This window comes from Odocoileus virginianus, chromosome 28 (assembly GCF_023699985.2).
Source record: "Odocoileus virginianus isolate 20LAN1187 ecotype Illinois chromosome 28, Ovbor_1.2, whole genome shotgun sequence".
NCBI lineage: Eukaryota > Metazoa > Chordata > Mammalia > Artiodactyla > Cervidae > Odocoileus > Odocoileus virginianus.
The window spans coordinates 44,529,075-44,548,328 of record NC_069701.1 but is presented as its reverse complement, the minus strand read 5'-3'; the positions used below and the strand labels follow the sequence as shown (position 1 = coordinate 44,548,328).

Genomic DNA, 19,254 nt, shown 5'->3' with positions numbered 1-19,254 from the left:
TTCAAGGCACAGCCGGCCCCTCAGGACGTGCAGCAGTTAGAGGATGCTCCCTTGGGTCCCCAGGCTTTCCCTGGACAGGGAGTCACAAAGGGCAGAGATCCAAGGTGGGTGGTGGGAGGGCGCTCAGCACAGCCTGGGGCCACCTGCAGCCCTCCCTGCCAAGAGGAGGGGCGAGTCTACGGAACTGGCCCTGGGGACCCTGCAGGCTTAGAAGACTGGGCCCTGGGGGTGTCTGCCTGACCCCCACCTGCAATCTGCCCCAGAAGCCGGCTTCCCCAGGCATGTGGCCAGGTGGGCTGGGCTGCAGGTGGATGAGTGCAGGGCGGGCCCCAGGCCCGTGCCAGGCAACTTCCTCCAGGCACACTCAGCACCGCACGAACTTGTCTCCCGGGATTTTTCCACACAAAACGCGACTCCCAGGGAAGCAACCGGTCTGATGAGCTGGCTGGGCGTGCAGACGTTCCCACCCCGCCCTCCTGGTGCCCCCGCAGTCCTGGCCCACAGCGAGGCCCCAGCAGCAGTGCTGGGCCCGGGATGCAGCCCAGGACTCCTCAGCCCGCAGCAGCCGTCTCTGGGGTGAGCCCCGGGGCCAGCAGTCTCCGGACCACCGGCAGGGTAGGTCGCCCACCCTGTGCATCCCCCTTGTCCAGCGGCTCCACCCCAGGCGTCACCTGGACCTTTCAAGGGACCCTCCTTGACCCCTCTCACCCCCCACACTGACCTCTGACTCCCTCTCCAGTCTCCTCCCCAGCACTGACCTCACCCCTAGGGCTGCCTTCTGACCCGACCCTACCTCACCCCCAGGACACTGCTCCCAGCTACCATTCCCACCTGGGACCATGTCCCCTTCCTGCAGGGACACAGGGCCCAGGGTAAGGGTCTCTCACGGGAAGGAAGGCCGGTGAGGGTGGGCCCATGGTGACTCTGCGAGGGGAACCCAGGAAGAACATGAGGCCTCTGGGCCCCCGCCCCCCAGCCCTCCTGGGCTCGGCCCTTGCCCCACTCAGCCCACCAGGGGCCTGTCCTGGATCCCAGCCAAGCCTCCCCAGGAGGCCGTGGAGCAGGCGAGTCTGGCTGGTGGGGGCACTCCAGGGAGACTTTGGGGCAAGCCCCAGTCTGCTGGGATCTCGCTCCTGCTCTGACTCCTGGGCCGCCCCTGTCCATGCAGCTCCAACCCTCCCGGTCCCTGCTGGCCTGGACTGCCAGTTCCTACCTGCATCCCCCGCCGGGGCAGGAGGGCCCCTCTGAGTCGACCCCCTGGGGCAGCCCCACCTGCCCCCACTGAGCTGAGCCCTGACTCACATGTTGGGAACGGCCTCCCACCCCCACAGCCTGGGAGGGGACCAGAGAGGGCCCAGCCAGCCCTTTGGGAGGCCTCTGCAGAGGACGGGGCCGGGGGTGACTTCCGGGGTCTACGGGATGGATATCTGGAGGGTCATGAGCCTGGGGTGGGCCCATCTAGCCTCCTGCTTCAGGGGTCTCTTGGGCACCAAGCATCCGGACCCGGACCCCGCAGAGCCCTCTTCACCCTGAAACTCCGCCCCACGCCTGCAATCCTCAACTCAGTCCCTTGGCACCCGACCCCTGCTAGGCCTCGCACCAGCCTCAGGTTGGCGGCCTGGTGCTCGGAGTTTCCCAGAGCATCCCGTTCCCCGGGCAGGGAGGGCCCTGGCCCTGACTCCCCGAGGTGGCCGCCCTGGGCCCTTTCCCAGCGCTCGGGACAGTAGGCCCAAAGGACCAGCTGTGGCCTTTACAGGCGGAGAACAAAGGCCCAGACCCCTTCTGCCCCGTCAGGGATGGGCGGAAGGGGAATGCGCAGGGCCTGTTCTTCCGCCCAAATTCCACCTTGAGCGGCCCCGCCCTCCCACCTGGCCCAGGTGTCCCCGCCCCTCGCTGAGCTCAGGGCTGGGCGGCGTCGGTCTCTGAGCCAGCCCTGGGCGAGGCCAGCAGGGAGGGGACTTCAGGGACAGGGCCGCGCGGGAAGAGACGGCGGAGACAGCTCGGGCTTGGGGTGGCGACGGGGCCCAGGCCAGGCCGACCGCCCCGTGCCCGCCGCCATGCAGGACGGTAACTTCCTGCTCTCCGCCCTGCAGCCTGAGGCGGGCGTGTGCTCCCTGGCGCTGCCCTCGGATCTGCAGCTGGACCGCCGGGGCGCTGAGGGGCCGGAGGCGGAGCGGCTGAGGGCGGCCCGCGTCCAGGAGCAGGTCCGCGCGCGCCTGCTGCAGCTGGGCCAGCAGCCACGGCACAATGGGCTGGCCGAGCCCGACGGGGCAGCCGAGGTGGCCAGAGGTAGGTGGACGCCGGCCGGGTGGGCACTGGAGGGCGGCAGGTGGGGGTGGCCCCAGGGGCGTGGTGGTGCCAGGGCCGGAGGCCGCCGTGGGGCGACTCTGGGTTCAGCTCCCTGACTCACCTGGGCCGTCTTGAGTCACCGCTGTGCCCCGCCCCGCCAGGCGTGGGAGACGCCATGGGTGGGGCCTCTACCTCCCAGCAGGGACCCCAGGGTCCTCACCGTGAGCCAGGGTGGGCCCCACCTGCCCCCTGTGCCCTGAGCCCCTTGCCCCAGCCAGACATGGGAGAAGCCACGGGCACACGGCTGGCCGGTCGGCCGGGCCCATCTTGGTTGGCAAAGCCAGGACACGCACACATCTCACATCCCACGGGCTCACACGCAGTCTCAGAGACACGCGGACCTACACGTCAGTTCCCCGGAGACACAGACGCCCAGACTCTGGCATCCACCCCTCGGCCCCCTGGGAACGAGCAGACAGGATGGTGAGGGGCAGGGTCTGGGGCTCCTGGAGGAGAGCCCACTGGTCAGGGCCAGGGTCTCCCTGCGGGATTGCGCGGCAGGGGGCGGGCCTGCCAGAGTGGCCTAGATACTCCCGCTGAGAACAGCCCGCAGGGGACGCCCCTGGGGCCAGGCAGCCCCCTGCGTGCAGAGACCTGGATCCACCGGGCATGCATGTGCATGAGCGTTGCAGCGAGCTCAGGGCACTTCTGGAAATGTCATTCCCTCCTTGCCAGGCCGCAGCAGCAGGCACCAAAGTCAGGCGGGAAGAAGAGCCTGTGGGATGTCAGGGTCAAGCCCCGGCCACAGATGCTCAGAGGGCCCTTCCCGGTACTGGCCGCCAGTGCTGGTCGGGAGAAGCGGGTCAACCAGCGCTGGGGCCGCCAGGTTCCTCCCCGCCCTGGGCCTGTCAGCCTTGCCGGTGGCCCAGCTGGATGCCCAAGGGTCATGGGGTAGAGGAGGGAGCAGGGAGGGGTTAATTACCACCCCAGCTACCCTGGCAATTAGGGGGAAGAGAATTATAATTTTGGGGTGGGGGTAAGGTCCCCAGGCTGGGGGTGTGTCCCCCCAGGCTGAGCCTCCCTGGCATCAAAGGGTTAATAGCCCCTGCCCAGAAGCCTCATTAATCAGGGCGGGTCTGCCAGTTCGGGGAGTCCCCCCAGACCTAGCTGAGGCAGAGGCTGAGAGAGGGCCCCCTCCCCTTCACCCCTGCCCTGAGTCCCTTCTGCCCAGTCTCTCTACCCTGGCCTTGGGCAGGTGGGACTCAGGAACCCCCTCCCCATCCAAAGACCCTGCCCAGCAAGTGAAGCCACCCCAGCCGGGCCCCCACGGGGCTGCCTGGTGTGACCTTTGCCCTGCTCCTCTCAGGGTGTTCTCAGCTCTTGCTGCACGCCTGTTCATCCACATGTCTGTTTAGCTGTCCCTTCAGCATCCCTCCATTCTCCCGGCCTAGATACCCGCTCACGCGCCAGTCTGTTCACCCACCCACCACGTTCCGCCCACCCGCCCTGTCCACTCACCATGCAGTCTGCCTGGCGCCTGTGTGCCTGGGGGTGGGGATGGCCCTGCCTAGTGGGTGAGGGGACCGGCCCTGGGACACAGCGTGTCCCCAAGCGTTGCAGTGTCACCGTCGTGTGGCCAACAGCGCAGGCCAGGCCCACAGGGGTCAGTGAGGCTACCTGGGCGTGAGGCCGGGCACCGTGCCCTGGCAGGTGCCAGGGAGCTGATGAGGGGGCCGCCCCAGGCCCTAGGCCGCCAGGAGGTCAGCAGGGTGAGCGCGTCTGTCCCCCCTGGCAGGGGGCGGGGGGCTGTTGGAGGGGTGACGAGGCGCCCAGCTGCCCCGCCAGCCTCAGGGCGGAGGGGAGGCAGGAGGCCGGCGCCTGCCGTCGGCCCAGCGGGCTGTGCTGCCCCTGCCCCGTCTGCAGGTGCGTCCCGGGCTCAGTGCCACACCTTGCAGGCCGGCTTCAGCTCTCGCTCCCAGGGCCTGAGCGGGGAAACCTCGGTGAGTGACGCCCTTCTAGCCTGGAGCCCTGAGAGGGAGGTTCCAAGGGGGGCTGGGCTCCGCAGTCCGGAAGAGGGTCCCACTGAACCCCCACGCCCCCTCACTGCCCTCCTCTCCCCCCCCCCACAGACCTTCCGGCCCATCGCCAAGCCCACCTACAGCCCTGCCTCCTGGTCTTCCCGCTCGGCCATGGACCTGAGCTCCAGTCGGAGGTTGAGCTCCGTCCACAACGGGGGTGGTGCCTTTGGGGCCGCAGGGTACCGGGGTGCCCTGCCCGCCGCACCGGTGCCCGCCCGGCCTGTGTCCTTCCACGAGCGTGGGGGGGCGGGCAGCCGGGCAGATTACGACACCTTGTCCCTGCGCTCGCTGAGGCTGGGGGCCGGGGGCCCAGATGACAGGTACAGCGTGGTGTCCGAGCAGCTGGAGCCGGCGGCCACGTCCTCCTACAGGGCCTTTGCCTACGAGCGCCGGGCCAGCTCTAGCTCTAGCCGGGTTGGGGGCCTGGACTGGCCGGAGGCTACCGAGGGACCACCCAGCCGGACCATCCGTGCCCCCGCCATGCGGACCCTGCAACGGTTTCAGAGCAGCCACCGCAGCCGTGGTGTCGCTGGGGGCGGGCCCGGGGGCATCCTGGAGCCCGTGGCCCGGGCTCCCTCTGTGCGCAGCCTCAGTCTCGGCGACTCGGGCCACCTGCCAGATATGCGTGGGCTGGACAGCTACGGCGGCCACCGCACTCTGCAAAGGCTCAGCAGCGGGTGAGCTGGGACAGGTTGCAGGGGGAGCTTCTGCCACCACCCCAGTCCATCCTCAGGTCAGCCTAACCCGTCTCTTGTCTCTGCAGATTTGATGACATCGACCTGCCCTCAGCAGTCAAGTACCTCATGGCCTCAGATCCCAACCTGCAGGTGCTGGGAGCCGCCTACATTCAGCACAAGTGCTACAGCGACGCAGCTGCCAAGAAGCAGGTGATTGTCCCTGCCGACCACACCCATGGACCCCCTTCATTCACTGTCCTCTGGTCCCTGACCACCCTTGCGGACCCCCAAACTGACTGGGCAGACCTGGGCCTACCCAGAGCATCTCCAGCAGAGGAAGGGTGGGAGCGATGGACTTACACATGTCCGAATACATGTGCTCACACCCATACACCTTTGTGCACACCTGAATACGTACACACAAATTTATCAGTGTACACACCTGCCTACCCCTGCACACCTCTGTGCACATCTGCACACCTCTGTACACATTTGCATAGGTACATACACATCTATTAATATACACACCTGCCTACATCTGGACACCTTTGCGCACATCTGCACACATCTGCACACACCCATCCATCGTGTGCACGCTTGTTAACACCCGCATGCCTGTGCCCACAGGCCCGCAGCCTGCAGGCTGTGCCCAGGCTGGTGAAGCTCTTCAACCACGCCAACCAGGAAGTGCAGCGCCACGCCACAGGCGCCATGCGCAACCTCGTCTACGACAACGCAGACAACAAGCTGGCCCTGGTGGAGGAGAACGGCATCTTCGAGCTGCTGCGGGCGCTGCGGGAGCAGGATGACGAGCTCCGCAAGAACGTCACAGGTGGACCAGGCCACTATCCCGCCTGCTACCCCGCCCCTCTCCCACCCCACTCCCGCGCCTCCCGCGCCTCCCGCCCCTCTTCCCTCAGCCCACCACCTGGGCATGTCTCTTTGGAGCCAGCCTCCGCCCCAGGGCCCACATCCCCAGGGTCGTCCTCTCTGTCCTGCTGCAGCCCTGTGACCCTCTGGGTCACATCCAGGCTATCCCCACGAGGGCTGGTGGGTGAGGCTGGCAGTGCGCTGCAGGGAGAGCTCAGGAGCCTCCTCCCTACCACCTGAGAAAGACGGAGGGGCCGGAGGCCTCTGAGGTCCCCAGAGGTGGTCCCTGACCACAACTGCGGCCCACCCGCCATAGGGATCCTGTGGAACCTGTCCTCCAGTGACCACCTGAAGGACCGCCTGGCCCGGGACACGCTGGAGCAGCTCACAGATCTGGTGCTGAGCCCCCTATCAGGGGCGGGCGGGCCGCCCCTCATCCAGCAGAACGCCTCTGAAGCCGAGATATTCTACAACGCCACCGGCTTCCTCAGGTGCGCTGGGTGGCCATGGGGACCTGAGGTCCCAGGGTCAAGGTGGAGCCTCTGGGTTGGGGGGGCAGGGGCACCGGGGGAAGCGGACGGACCCAGCAAGGCAGAGGTGCTGACCCACAGTGGAGTGGGCCACCAGGTGTTCCCCCCCAGCCAGATGTCAACAGACTGGGGGCTGCAGGATCAGATTTCTTTAAATCAGGGACTTGATCTGACATTTCTCACCTGCCCCCACCCCGGACAGTTCGAGGAGTGGATGAGGGTAGGCGTGCAAAAGCGTGGGAGCGACAGTGTCCCACAGGGACCAGAAGCAGGAGGTGCTGGGGGTGGGCCCAAGGCGGGTCGGGAGGGAATCGGTGCCCAGGGGCTCAGCCTTGGGTTCAGCTCGCTGTGGGATGGGCTCTGTTGGGGGGATTCCCGTGGGGTGGCTCTGCCTGGGGTCCCTCTGCAGGCCTCTCATCTGCCTCCATCCGCAGGAACCTCAGCTCTGCCTCCCAGGCCACTCGCCAGAAGATGCGTGAGTGCCACGGGCTGGTGGACGCCCTGGTCACCTATATCAACCACGCCCTGGACGTGGGCAAGTGTGAGGACAAGGTGAGGGTCAGCCCGGGCCCCGGGGCCCCAAGGGCACCAGCCTGGCCTGACCGCGGTCCCCTCTGCCCACAGAGCGTGGAGAACGCCGTGTGCGTGCTGAGGAACCTGTCCTACCGCCTGTACGACGAGATGCCGCCCTCGGCCCTTCAGCGGCTGGAGGGCCGGGGCCGCCAGGACACGGGGGCCCCGGGCGAGGCGGTGGGCTGCTTCACGCCACAGAGCCGGCGGCTCCGAGAGGTGGGCCCAGGCTGGGGTGGCTGGGCAGAAGCAGGGGTCCTGGGCGACCTCAGCTGACTCTCCGTGCCCTCCTGCCCAGCTGCCGCTCACGGCTGACGCGCTCACCTTTGCTGAGGTGTCTAAGGACCCCAAGGGCCTGGAGTGGCTGTGGAGCCCCCAGATCGTGGGGCTCTACAACCGGCTGCTGCAGCGCTGCGAGCTCAACCGGCACACGACCGAGGCGGCAGCTGGGGCGCTGCAGAACATCACCGCGGGGGACCGCAGGGTGAGGCGGCGGGCTGGTCCGGGCAGGACGGGAAGGCGGGGGCCGCTGAGCGGCAGCAGGAGCGTGAGGTCAGCGCCCCAGATGGCTCAGGCCTCAGCTCCTGAGGACCTGGGTTCTGGCTGGACTTGAGGGAGGCGCCGGGAGGTCTGGGCTGGCAGGGCCTGACCCGCAGGCGGCACAGGGTGCCAAGCACCTTGCTCACCACCCCCCTTCTGCTGGCAGTGGGCGGGGGTGCTGAGCCGGCTGGCTCTGGAGCAGGAGCGCATACTGAACCCACTGCTGGATCGAGTTCGGACTGCTGACCACCACCAGCTGCGCTCACTGACGGGCCTCATCCGAAACCTGTCCCGCAACGCCAGGAACAAGGATGAGATGTGTGAGTCCAGCCGTCCTGCAGCCTGGGTTCTGCCTCCCCTGCGGACTGGGCGCACACCTGGACTCTGCCTTTACTGCCGCCCTGGGGCCAGCTTCTGGGAGGCTGGGGTCAGTGGACAGGCAGGCATGCCAGCTCCCTGGGGGCAGCAGGGGACGGCAGGTGCCAAGGTGGTGGTGGGGGGAGGGGGGCGGTGGAGAACCCACCTCCCTGACCTCCTGGCAGCTACCAAGCTGGTGAGTCACCTGATCGAGAAGCTGCCCGGCAGCGTGGGTGAGAAGTCTCCTCCAGCCGACGTGCTGATAAACATCATAGCTGTCCTCAACAACCTGGTGGTGGCCAGTCCTGTGGCTGCCCGGGACCTGCTCTACTTCGATGGACTCCGCAAGCTAGTCTTCATCAAGAAAAAACGGGACAGGTCAGGGCCCAAACCCCGCACCCACCCTGCCCCCTGGCTGGCCCTGCCTTCTGGCCGTGCCTGTCACCCCGCTGACCCCTGCCCCCCACCTCCCAGCCCTGACAGTGAGAAGTCCTCCCGGGCAGCCTCCAGCCTCTTGGCCAACCTGTGGCAGTACAACAAGCTCCACCGAGACTTCCGAGCGGTATGTTCCTGTGGCCCAGGGCAGGCAGGGCTGCAAGTGTGGGGCGTGGAGGCAGGACGGCAGGGACAGGGAAGCCACGTGGCACAGGAGGCCTGGATGACGGGGGGCCTGCTGCCAGCACGCTGGACGCGGGGCAGCACAGCCCTGACTCTGGGTCCCCTCTCCACTGCAGAAGGGCTACCGGAAGGAGGACTTCCTGGGGCCGTAGGCGAAGCCTTCCTGGAGAAGGAGAATGCGATGTGACCCAGCCTCCTAGGGAAGGGCTCAGCTCAGGGCTGCTCACCAGCCGGCCTGGAGGAGAAGGTTGAGGATGGCCCAGGGGCCTCTCGCTGGAGCCCTGTCCACATGCAACGTGAAGGCCTGGGCCATGGGGGAGGGGACGAGGGTTTGCAGCTGGGGAATTGGCTTCTGCGGGGCATGGGGGGGGCAGGGCTTGAGGCTGCTCTGATGCGTGGGGTGGTGGCCAGGTCACACTGGCAGAGGTAGTGCTGACTGTGGCCCAGGGGTGCCCTGGGACAGCCAGCAGTGGGAATAAAGGTGGCCATGAACACAGCCCCTCATGCTTCCTTGGATGGTCAGGTCTGGGGTCAGGTCCAAGGACGCAACAGTGTCCCCAAGCATGGCTGTGCTTGCCCCTGAGGACACTCCCCCAGGGCCCATGCACAGACCTCTCTGGTCAGGGGACACAGGATGGGGGGAGGGAGCGTCCCAACAGCGGGAGAGCCGGCAGAGGGCGGAGGCGCTGAGGTGGACGGCAGAGGCGGCCCCGAGCTGAAGGAGACACATGTGCAGAGGAATGACCTCTCTGGGGGCAGTGTGCCCGCTGCCGACTTTAGTGCCACTCTGCTGGGTTGTGCTCAGGTGGCATCTGCACCCCAACATCTCTCTACCCTGCCCCACCCTGGGGTGCCCTGGCAGCTTCACTCATACTGTCTGAGGCTTGGGGTCCAGGAGCTCTGGGACTCCTCCCCATCCCACCAAGTCAGGCCATTTGGTCGTGACGCTCCCACAGATGTTTTACAACAGACTTTTCCACAAAGCTCAGCACCTGCAGTCTGTAAGGGGCCTGCCCCCCAGGGGCCGTCCGGCTCATAGTGGGACTGCAAACAGTCATGACCTGTAGCAGGGAGACCTGAGGAGGGCACTGAGAGAGGTGCCTGAGCTGGCTCGGGAGGGAGAGGCAGCGTTTGAGTGGGCGGCCAGGTGTGCCGGCCAGGTGGCCATGAGGTGAGACAAGGGCAGGGTCCAGGGCCCTGGATGCTGGAGCTCCAACGCTCTGGCCACATGATGCAAACAGCCAACTCATTAGAAAAGACCCTGATGCTGGGAAAGATTGAGGGCTGGAGAAGGGGTGACAAAGGATGAAATGGTTGGATGGCATTACCATGATGGACATGAATTTGAGCAAGCTCTGACGGGGGAGGCTGGCATGCTGCAGTCCATGGGGTCAGAGATTTAGACAGGACTGAGCAACTGAACAACAACCAGGGCCCTGGAGGACCTAGGATGGAAGTGAGGGGCCTTCCACCCAGGACACTGCACACCCACTTCCTGCCCCAGGGGAGAGGCCGAGACTCGGGTGGGATTCAAAAGTTCTTTATTTCTGGCACGAGGCGGACAGCTGGGGCTGGGGCCACTCTCTTTTCCTGAGGTCCCAGGACTACAAGTAGACAGGTCCTGCTGTGTGAGATTAAAAACACCCAGCCCTGCCCCCCGGCGCCCCTGGCAACCCTACTGCTCCACGGGGCAGGGCTACACGTCGTCCTCCGATACCAGGCAGTAGAAGTCTGTTCGGGCACTGTAGTTTCGGGAGCCAAGGTCTGACACATCCACTTCACTGCCTTGGCCCTCTCCAAGCGAGACCGCACTTGCACGTGGTAGAGCTGGTGGCTCCCCAAAGACAGGCCCTCGCACACCTGGGGAGGGGCACCGCCGGGCCTGAGGCTGGGCTGCACACTGCCTGCCTCCTGCCAGGTCACTCCCTGCTGCCCCTGCTGCATGGTGGCGCTTGTGATTCCCAGGCAGGCCCTGGGCCCAACCACCTCTATGGAAAGAGGCAATGGGAGGTGCTGGAAGTTAGGGCCATCCATGGCTGCAGGGCACGGTCCCCACCACCTGGGCCCCTTTGGGGGCTCCATCACCTTATGCAGCCTCCCTCCAACTCAGGCTGAGCTTCTTGGGGTCAGGGGTGGGGCTGGTGGGCATACCCAGGTCCCCCTCGGGGTCGGGGTCCAGCTCAGGGTCCAAGGTCCGACCCTCTGGGAGCCGGCCTCGCACAATCAGCATGGGGTCCTTGTCGTCCTGCAGCCGGGTCTGGGGGTCTCCCTCCATCGATCTGTACTGCACCTTCCGTGGCAGCGCCAACCGTAGCTCTTTCCAAAAATCGGAGGAAGGCGTCTGGAGGCAAGGTGGGGCAGTTAACGTGTGTGAACACGTGAATGGGGTTTGGGGGAGTGGTGCCAACATATAAAGACCCTGGCCTCCTCGGCCCCCAAAAGCCCACTCCTCTGGGCAGCTGACCACGGAGCCTCCACTCACGGAGTCCCATCCACAGCACCCCGTGCCCCCCTGCCCCTCCGCACCACAGAGCCGGGCTTCCAGAGCAGCAGGGTCACCAGGTGGCGGTGCTGGCGCAGCAAGCGCAGCGCAGGGTGCGCGGGGTCGCGCCGCTGGCCCTCGAAGGTGATGAAGATGGGTCTGCGCGTGAGCTCCAGCAGCCGGCACAGGCCCTCCCTGCGAGGGCGGCACTGTCAGAGCGGGCGCGGCTGAGGCCCACCCAGCCCAGCGCGGGACCCACCGGAAGCTGTGACTGCACCAGGCCCGGCCCAGGAAGGCATCCGACAACACCACCACAAGTCGCCGGCAGCGGCTCAGGTTCACCAGGAGGTCTGCCGACGGCTCTGCGGAACCCGGGCATCAGCGGGGGTAGCACAGACTGGGCCCTGGAGGGGCGGGGCCCTGGGAGGGGCGGGGGCCTTGGAAGGCGGGATCTGTGACCCAGCGGGGGCGGGGCCCAAGTGGAAAGGGGCAGGGCGCCGGTACCCGCACGCGGCAGGAGGTCGCGGTCGTCCAGAAAGAGCTTGTAGCCACGGTGCCGCTCCAGCTGCGGCTTCAGGATGAAGTTCACGAACTTCCGGTCCTCAGGGCTGTCGCTGTAGGAGATGTAGGCGTCGTAGAGCTTCCCGTCTGCGGACGGCGGCGGGTGAGTGCGGCCGCTTTCCTGGCCTGCACCAGCCACCTTCAGGGTCCCCTAAACCTGCCCCCCCCACCCCCACCCCCGGTGCCAGGAAAGCCAGGCAAGCCCCCCAGACGAGACTCAGCAGATCCCGGCTCAAGCATCGCCTGGATTCGTCCTCAGCACAGGATTCCAGGTGGAGGCCTGGAACCAGGATACCGTGACCCACTTCGGCCCACCCCGTGCCGTCCTGGGCTGCACAGGGACACCCCTCTTCCTGTACTGAGCACTCGCCAGAGCCCTCCAGGGACAGATGCCTCCTCACCCCCACCTGCAGAGCTGAGCCTAGGGAGGCCCCCTTCCCCCACGTCCGGGCCCCACGCACCGTTCATCTCCACCTCCCCATACTTTTCTTGGTACCAGAGCAGCACATTGAGCCGACACTTCACGTACAGCAGCGCCATCAGGAGCAGGGCCAACAGGACCAAGAGAGAGGCCAGCACCGCGGCCACATGTCCAGCCAGGCCTGGGGACAGAGCCGCTGCCTGAGCCACCCCAGCACCCTCCAAGCCAAAGTCTCCCCAGGGCTCCCTTCTGCCTTGTACCCCAGTGCACCCCCTCACCAGCTCTCCAAAGAGTGAAGGAAGAGGAGCTGACGTTCTGGATGGAGCAGGTGAAGGTCCCGAAGTCCTCGGCTCTGGTCAGGTTGATTCCCAGGACACTGGACACAAGCACCTCTGACCAGTTGGCCTTGACCCTGGGGAGACCAGGCCCTGCCCCCTCACCTGGGGCCCAAGAGCATCACTGGATGCCCCGGAGCCCCAGCTGACTGGGACTCACCCAAAGAGGTTGCAGATTTGGGCTTTCTGGCAGTCCTTAGACTGTAAGCTAAGAGAAACAGCCAGAACATGAAGAGGATATGGATCTCTTTTGGGACAGTCACCCTGATCCTGGGTCCGGGTCCTGGAGTTACTCAGATCCCAGGCTTGGCCCAGCAGTCAATGAGTAAATTCAGGCCATAGCACTCTGCTGGCACTCATGGCCCTGGGTGGTCTACAAGGTGAGTGTCTAGAGGGGCCATCTGTCCCTGTAGTCACTGACTTAGTGTGCATGCAGAGTGTCACTCTGCCCGTGTCGTGTCTGGCCAGTCACTCCCCAGCCCATGTCCAGGTGATTATAGACCAGAGTGTAGGTCAGAGAGGCCACTGGCTGTGGGTATATCCAGCATGTCCCCTGACCCTGGACACCTCATCTCTTACCAGGAGTCCTCATGGAGGTCATAGAGGCTTCCATTGCTCAGCAGTAGCCCATCTTTCAGCCACTGTACTGAGGGCAGGGGGCAGTGGGGTCCTGAGACCACCAAGGCTGTGCAATTCAGTGTGACCACGCTGCCCAGGGCAGGCCCCAGCACCTGGTTTCCAGACGGGGACAGGAAGTCAGGGGCCTTGTCGCAGGCTCCTGCAGAAAGAGGACCCAGTGGGTTACCTGTGCCTGTGATGCCAGCCTCCCACTGTGCACAGATGGTTGGTGGGCCAGGAAAAACCCACGGAGGCCAATGGCACATGCTGCTCGGTAACCACACAGTGTCCATCCACAAGTGCCGGGGGACAAGGCCTGGCCCTTGGCATGTCTCCTCCCAACATCAGCTGGTTCTTACGTGTTCTGCCTGCCCTGGATGTGGCTGCCCTGTCCTCAGAGAGGATGTCAGTGTGGAAGGCTGTGGCCAGAGTCATGGCTGAGGTGACCCCACCCCCACCCCAGCCCAGCAGGACCCACCCAGCTGCCTGTGTGCCCAGGACTGGAGCCAGCACACATTTTCTGTGTGCACCTGTGGCCCACTCTGTGACGTCGAGGCCCTGACCCCTCAGCTGGACAGTGGTGACTTGGGAGACGTGGGTTGGACATGCCAGCACCTTCTACCTGGTAGAAAGTTGGGGTTCCAGGACCCTCTACACCTGGCCACGGGCAAGCATTCTCACCTCCCTGAGACCTGAACTTCCTTGTCCACCCAAGCCAGCAGTCAGAGAAGAGAGCCATCATCTTGGCAGTGAGGTCTCCTAGCAGCCCACATCTACCCACCCAATCCCCAGTGGCCCCCACCGGTGCCCACTCCCAGTATCCCTGGGCTTTACCGACCCCCTATGAGCAGGAGAGGAGGAGGGCCCATCTTAACCACACTGCAGCATGGAGCCAGCCTGGGGCAGGAGGTGGAGTGGAGCCCATGCCCACCCCTCTCTGACCGTCTACCTGCCATGGTCTGGCCGGGGCCTCCTCGAGGCAGGCTGGACACTGGTGCCACCCCCAGTGCCACGGGGCTCCTTGGTCGAGCAGACTGATCCCCCAAGGGCTGAGCAAGATTCACTCTCTGTCCTTGTGGCCAGTCAGTCAGGGTGCCAGGACGGGTCAGAGGCTGCCGCCATCCCCAGGAGCAAGTTAAACAAGAACAGGATGAGTTAACGTGTAACTCTGGCCTCGGAAGCACTGCCTCTGCCCCAGCTGTCTTGCGGAAGCCGCAGATCACCGGGCATGGCCTGGACTGAACTTCGTCTACCCCAGGGACACCCGACGGCCCAGGATGGGCAGCACCCCTGGCACCCTTCCTGAGCCCAGGAGCTGGCCTGGTTCCCAGGTCCTCTGGGACAAGGTCGCCACACACAGACAGGGGCTGTTTACAGCCGTACTCAGCCTGTAGTGAGGCTCCAAGGGGCTGGGGGTTGTGAGTGCCTGGTGGCCTGACTGGGCCTCACTCCCAGCCTGGATGCAGTATGCACACAAGAACAAAACACTCGAGGCCAAGGTGTCAAGGCAGGAGGGGACACGGGGCTCAGGCTGGTCTCGGGGGCAGGTCCTGTGCGGGCGCCCCCACCCATTTGTCATCTTCAGACCACAGACTTTCGTCCACGTTGTCCATCGGTTCTGCAAGGGAAACCCCCACCGACCCACAGGTGACCTTTCTCTCCCACGCAGGGTGGGACCACTGCCCGCCAGACAGGCAGCAGCTACACACACACACATCTCTTGACACAAAAAGCTCTCAGTGACCTGGGCTGCAGGGCAGGGCAGTGAAACCCGAGCTTCAGAGCCTTTGAGGACAGCCTCCTGGTACCCGGGCCTCGGGTACCTGCTCCCTGGCGCCAGGCAGGTTCTCACTGGGCATCCAGTCCTCTTCCTCCTCCCTGTGAGTGGACGCACTGGGGCCTCAGCTCCTTCAGGCCCCTCCCTGCTCGCGGGCCCGTGAGGCTTTGTGGGGACGAGTTCCCCCAACTCCTTTTGCATGGGGGGGCACCCAACGTGGACCCAGGGTCAGCTGGAGCCCCTGCCTTGGCCGGGCTGGGACTTCCTCACAAATGGGTGAAGCACAGGCTCCCTCCCAGCAGGCAGGGGCAGAAGGTCCTGCCGGGAGCCATCTGGAGTGGAGGGTGGCCGGAGAGGTCCCTGAGGCAGAAGAACTGTGGGGGCCCGGGCAGCTCGCACCCCCGACCCAGACCAGCAGGTTCAGGGCAACTCCAGCCGTGGCCCCTTGGCCTCCACACGCTCACACACCTCTGACCCCTGGAAAGTCAACCTAGAAGCCTCCTGGAAGTTAAGGCCAAACCACATGGCCAGGTGACAGGTATCCCCTGCACACCATGCCCAGTAACCCCCGCTACAACCCTCCCTCTCCTCTGCACACTCTCTGTGTTGTACACCCACCCCCTGCACACCACTCGTGCCTGCACGCGTGGTCCCCTGCACATGCGCACACTCCCCACACCTCTGACACTATGGTGGTGCACATACCTGGCACACAGCACACACTTGCAAAGTTCCCCAGGGCACACTGCCAAGAGCATCTGTGTACACCCCACACCACACACAGCGCTCCTCACACCCACCCTCGGCCTCCCATCACCCCTCACCCTCTCACAGGCACACTTGCCCACGCACACGTGTGTACATGCAAGCTGCATGCTCTGCAGGCCTCCCCTCACAGGCCTGATTTTGAGGGGGCAGGCCTCAGGCCGGGAAAGGCATCTGAGGACAGCGACACAGGCTCACGCTAAGCAGGGAAGGCATGAAGTCACCTGGTTCCAGCTCTTTCCTCCTGAGGAGGGGATGCCTGTCACTGAGGTCATTGACGCAAGCTGGGGTGCGATCGCTTTGCTCAGCTGGGCCCCCGGCCCAGTCTAAAGCGGCACAGCGGCCCCGGATGCATCGCCGAGCACCGCGGGACCTGGCTCTTGTTTGTGTGTTTTAATCAGAAGTTTCCCCGTAGCTTCCTGGCTTTGCAGTCACATCCTCTCCTAAACCTAAACCCCACCCAGGCTCCCCTCCTCCCCAGCAGGCTGGCGGGCAGTTGGTGGTTCTCCCCGCCAGCCCCGCCTGCCCCAGTCTTCCTGTAACTCTGAGTCAAGCGGCTCCTTCCTCCAGGGCCCGCCCCAGTCCACTGTGGCCCCAGCCTTCCCTTCTCAGGCTAGGTCTAGAAGGCCAGGGCCCATGGTGATATGTGGGGGTCCTGGCCAGCAGACCCCCAATCAGGGCTGTCCCGCACACCAACGAGGAGCTGGGCAGCATGGCCCTGTGGTCCCGGCACCTGGAGAGGGCGGGCTCTGTGTAGATCCCCTGGCCCCAGCGAGCATCTCAGACCTCGCCAATGATGCAACCTTGAGCAGGGCTCTCCGGCCCCCGCCCTGGCCACCTCCGAGGTGTAGCCCCCAAACAGTGAGCAGTTACAAGGGGCTTGGGTTATCACGTTTACCTTAGCCCCCTTTTCTACATAAGGAAGCAGTCAGGAGGCCTCAGTGAGGCTCCCAGATCTGAGCCCAGGTCGGGGGCAGCCTGAGGTCACCACAGATTCCTCTGCACCCTCACCCTAGACTGACCTGGCACTCTTGGCCCAGCACTGGTGGCTGACGGCCCTGCTCATGGAAATCAGGCAGGGTCCTTTGTGGCCCCGTCCCTGCTCTCACCGATGGGGCAGGGCCTTCCCCTGGAGCATTCTCATCATACATCCTTAATCTGACCTTTTCCAAGGCGCCCTGCTCAAACACCCCCATCCCGTGCCCTCAGGGCCTTTGGATGATGGTGCATCTTGGGCTCAGGTCCCATAGACCCTGCCTGCACGCCTTCCCCATTGAGCCGCAGCTTCTCCAGGGTGCCCCGGTGGGCCCTGAGGCTGAGTGAGCAACATAAGCACCTGATGGACAGGTTAATGGCCTCCAGCGGTCAGCGACCTGCCCAGAAACACCCAGGCGGAGGCAAAGAGCTAGGTAGTCCCCGGTGTCCCCACCAGCCTTGCTGCCTCCCAGAGCTCCTGTCAGGTTGCCTGCCGCCCCACAAGCCCGCCGGCGTCACCGCCTCACACCCGCGACTGGGCGCCCCCCCCCCCCCGCCCCTCACGGCCGGCGTCCCCGCCGCGTCCCCCAGGCCCCTTCCCCAGAGGGAAAAGAAACCCCCCGCGCCACAGGCGCTCCAGAGAACAGCCCGCGGAGCCGGAGCCCGCCCCCTGCACCGCCCACCGCGCTCTGCCGCGCGCCCCGCGGTTCCTAGAAAGCCCGGCCTCGCGCGGCCGCTCCGCCTCCCCCGGGCTCCACGTCGGCCCGGAGGCCCGGCCCTCGCCCGCTCCCTGACTCCACGCTCTGCCGTCTGGCCGGCTGCTTGGCACCCAGAGGGTCTGAGCGACCCCGTCATCTGAGACAGGCGGCCCTCTGCGCCTGGCGCGTGCTTCCTCCCCGGACGTCTCTCCCGAAGGAAAGAACCCACCCAAAGGGCTGCGGCCTCACCAGCCGAGAGGCCCCTGCTGCACCCCGCGCCCCCACACCGCACTCCCCGCCTTCCGGAGGGTGGGCCGGCCTCAGTACCCGGCCCTCCGGCTGCGGCGAGCGGGGCGAGGCGGGGCGCGCGCAGTTGGAGGGCGCGGGGGGCGGGCTCGCAGGGCCGCGCGGCCGGAGGTAGCTCCGCCCGGAGACAGGTGCGCGGCGGCGCCAGCAGGCTTCCCGGCCGGCGGCTCCCTGGGAGGCCTCGGGCCTGGGCTCCGCTCTGGGGCGGAGGCGGGCCCCGCTCGTCGTGGCGCTCCTTTTCCCTTTTCTGGCCGAGGGCCGCTGGCCGAGAGGGGAAAGCTGCCCTCACCCCCGCAACCCCGAGGGGCCAGGACTGAGGTAAGCTCTGGCCACGCGCGCAGCGGGCCCGGCTCCGAGTCGGTTCCTGCGGAACCACACCCGTCACAGCCCAAAGGCTCCGCGGGCGAAGAGGAGCCTCGGCCCCCCACAGGCTCCAGGCTCGGTCCTGATTCCTGGGAGCGGAAAACCGCCACGCACTTCCGCCGACAGGAGCAGCGATCTCCACTCACCTGCGGCCCAGACTCGAGGCTCGCGAGGGCGGAGAGGCTCACCTGGGCCAGGTGCGCAACGGCGACAGCCCCAGCGACGACGGCAGGTGCGGCCCCGCCCAGCGGCCGGGACGAGGGCGGACCCAAGTGTCTCGCTTTGCGCCCGCAGGCTGGTTGGTGCTCAAAACTGTCCTGCGCTCATCCCTGTGGAGCCGCGGCCGCCTGGCCTGGAGGCAGAGGCCAAACCGGCCCAACCAACCCGGACAGTCTTGGTGCCCCAGGGACTCCTTGGAAATTCCGCCGCCCCCAGGGGCACCTGCGGCAGTTCTGCCCCTCCGCCCTTCTTCCTCTAGGAAGCCCGCCTTGACTCCTGCCCCTAATAGGTGCAGGCACTCCTCATTTTTCCGTGGAAGCCCACGGAACACCAGAGGAGAGCGGGAGGTTACTGCATTCCAGGCCTTTCCCCATCTGGACCTCAGTTTCCCAGCTAACGCTGTTGTTGTTCAGTCGCTAAGTCGGGTCCCACCCTTTTCTACCTCATAGACTGCAGCACAAGTCAGGCTCCCCTGTCCTCCACCATCTCCCAGAATTTGTTCAAATACCTGTCCATTGAGTTGGTGACGCTATCTAACCATGTCATCATCTGCTGCCTTCTTCTCCTTTTGCCTTCAGTCTTTCCCAGCATCAGTCTTTTCCAATGAGTCAGCTCTTCGCATCAAGTGGCCCAAGTATTGGATTTTCAGCTTCAGCAACAGTCCTTCCAACGAATATTTAGGGTTGATTTCCTTTAGGATTGACTGGTGTGACCTCCTTGCAGTCCAAGGGACTCTCAAGAGTCTTCTCCAGAACCACAATTTGAAAGCATCACTTCCTCAGTGCTCAGTCTTCTGTATGGTCCAATTCACATCTGTACATGACTACTAGAAAAACCATTGCTTTGACTGTATGGACCTTTATGGGCAAAGTAATGTCTCTGCTTTTTAATACTTCGTTCTAGGTTTACCATAGCTTTCCTTCCACAGAACAAGCATCTTTTAATTCCATGGCTGCAGTCACCGTCCAGTGATTTTGGAGCCCCAGAAAATAAAATCTGCCACGGTTTCCACTTTTTCCTCTTCTATTTGCCATGAAGTGATGGGACTGGATACCATTTAGTTCTCTGAATGTTGAGTTTCAAGTCAGCTTTTTCACTCTCCTCTTTTACCCTCATTAAAAGGCTCTTTAGTTCCTCTTTGCTTTCTGCCATTTAAGTGGTATCATCTGCATATCTGAGGTTGCTGATTTTTCTCCCGGCAATCT

The 19,254-nt window shown here is 64.9% G+C and overlaps 2 protein-coding genes across 7 annotated transcripts; one reads left to right on the top strand and one right to left on the bottom strand.

The window, feature by feature from the left end:
* The first annotated feature begins 2,042 nt into the window (after positions 1-2,042).
* PKP3 (plakophilin 3) lies at positions 2,043-9,025 on the top strand. The gene is made up of 13 exons (XM_020912100.2): positions 2,043-2,289; positions 4,213-4,289; positions 4,419-5,044; positions 5,131-5,254; positions 5,672-5,876; positions 6,231-6,405; positions 6,879-6,996; positions 7,069-7,233; positions 7,313-7,498; positions 7,721-7,874; positions 8,097-8,289; positions 8,386-8,473; positions 8,646-9,025. The coding sequence occupies exons 1-13, from the start codon at positions 2,058-2,060 to the stop codon at positions 8,679-8,681; spliced, it is 2,379 nt and encodes a 792-aa protein (XP_020767759.1). The 5' UTR covers positions 2,043-2,057; the 3' UTR covers positions 8,682-9,025.
* A 1,028-nt stretch (positions 9,026-10,053) lies between these two features.
* On the bottom strand, positions 10,054-18,126 carry SIGIRR (single Ig and TIR domain containing). Of its 6 annotated transcripts, none has more exons than XM_020912204.2 (10): positions 17,977-18,126; positions 13,896-14,058; positions 12,908-13,106; positions 12,272-12,405; positions 12,034-12,174; positions 11,516-11,659; positions 11,271-11,373; positions 11,056-11,206; positions 10,681-10,870; positions 10,054-10,389 (listed from the first exon to the last, which is right to left on the bottom strand). In XM_020912204.2, the coding sequence occupies exons 2-10, from the start codon at positions 13,900-13,902 to the stop codon at positions 10,226-10,228; spliced, it is 1,233 nt and encodes a 410-aa protein (XP_020767863.1). In that variant the 5' UTR covers positions 13,903-14,058; positions 17,977-18,126; the 3' UTR covers positions 10,054-10,225. The 6 variants fall into 6 exon arrangements, with proteins under 6 accessions (XP_020767863.1, XP_020767864.1, XP_070314072.1 ...); XM_020912205.2 differs by having other exon boundaries at positions 18,019-18,126; XM_070457971.1 differs by lacking the exon at positions 17,977-18,126 and adding an exon at positions 16,511-16,940 and having other exon boundaries at positions 12,272-12,369.
* Between the last annotated feature and the right edge of the window lie 1,128 nt (positions 18,127-19,254).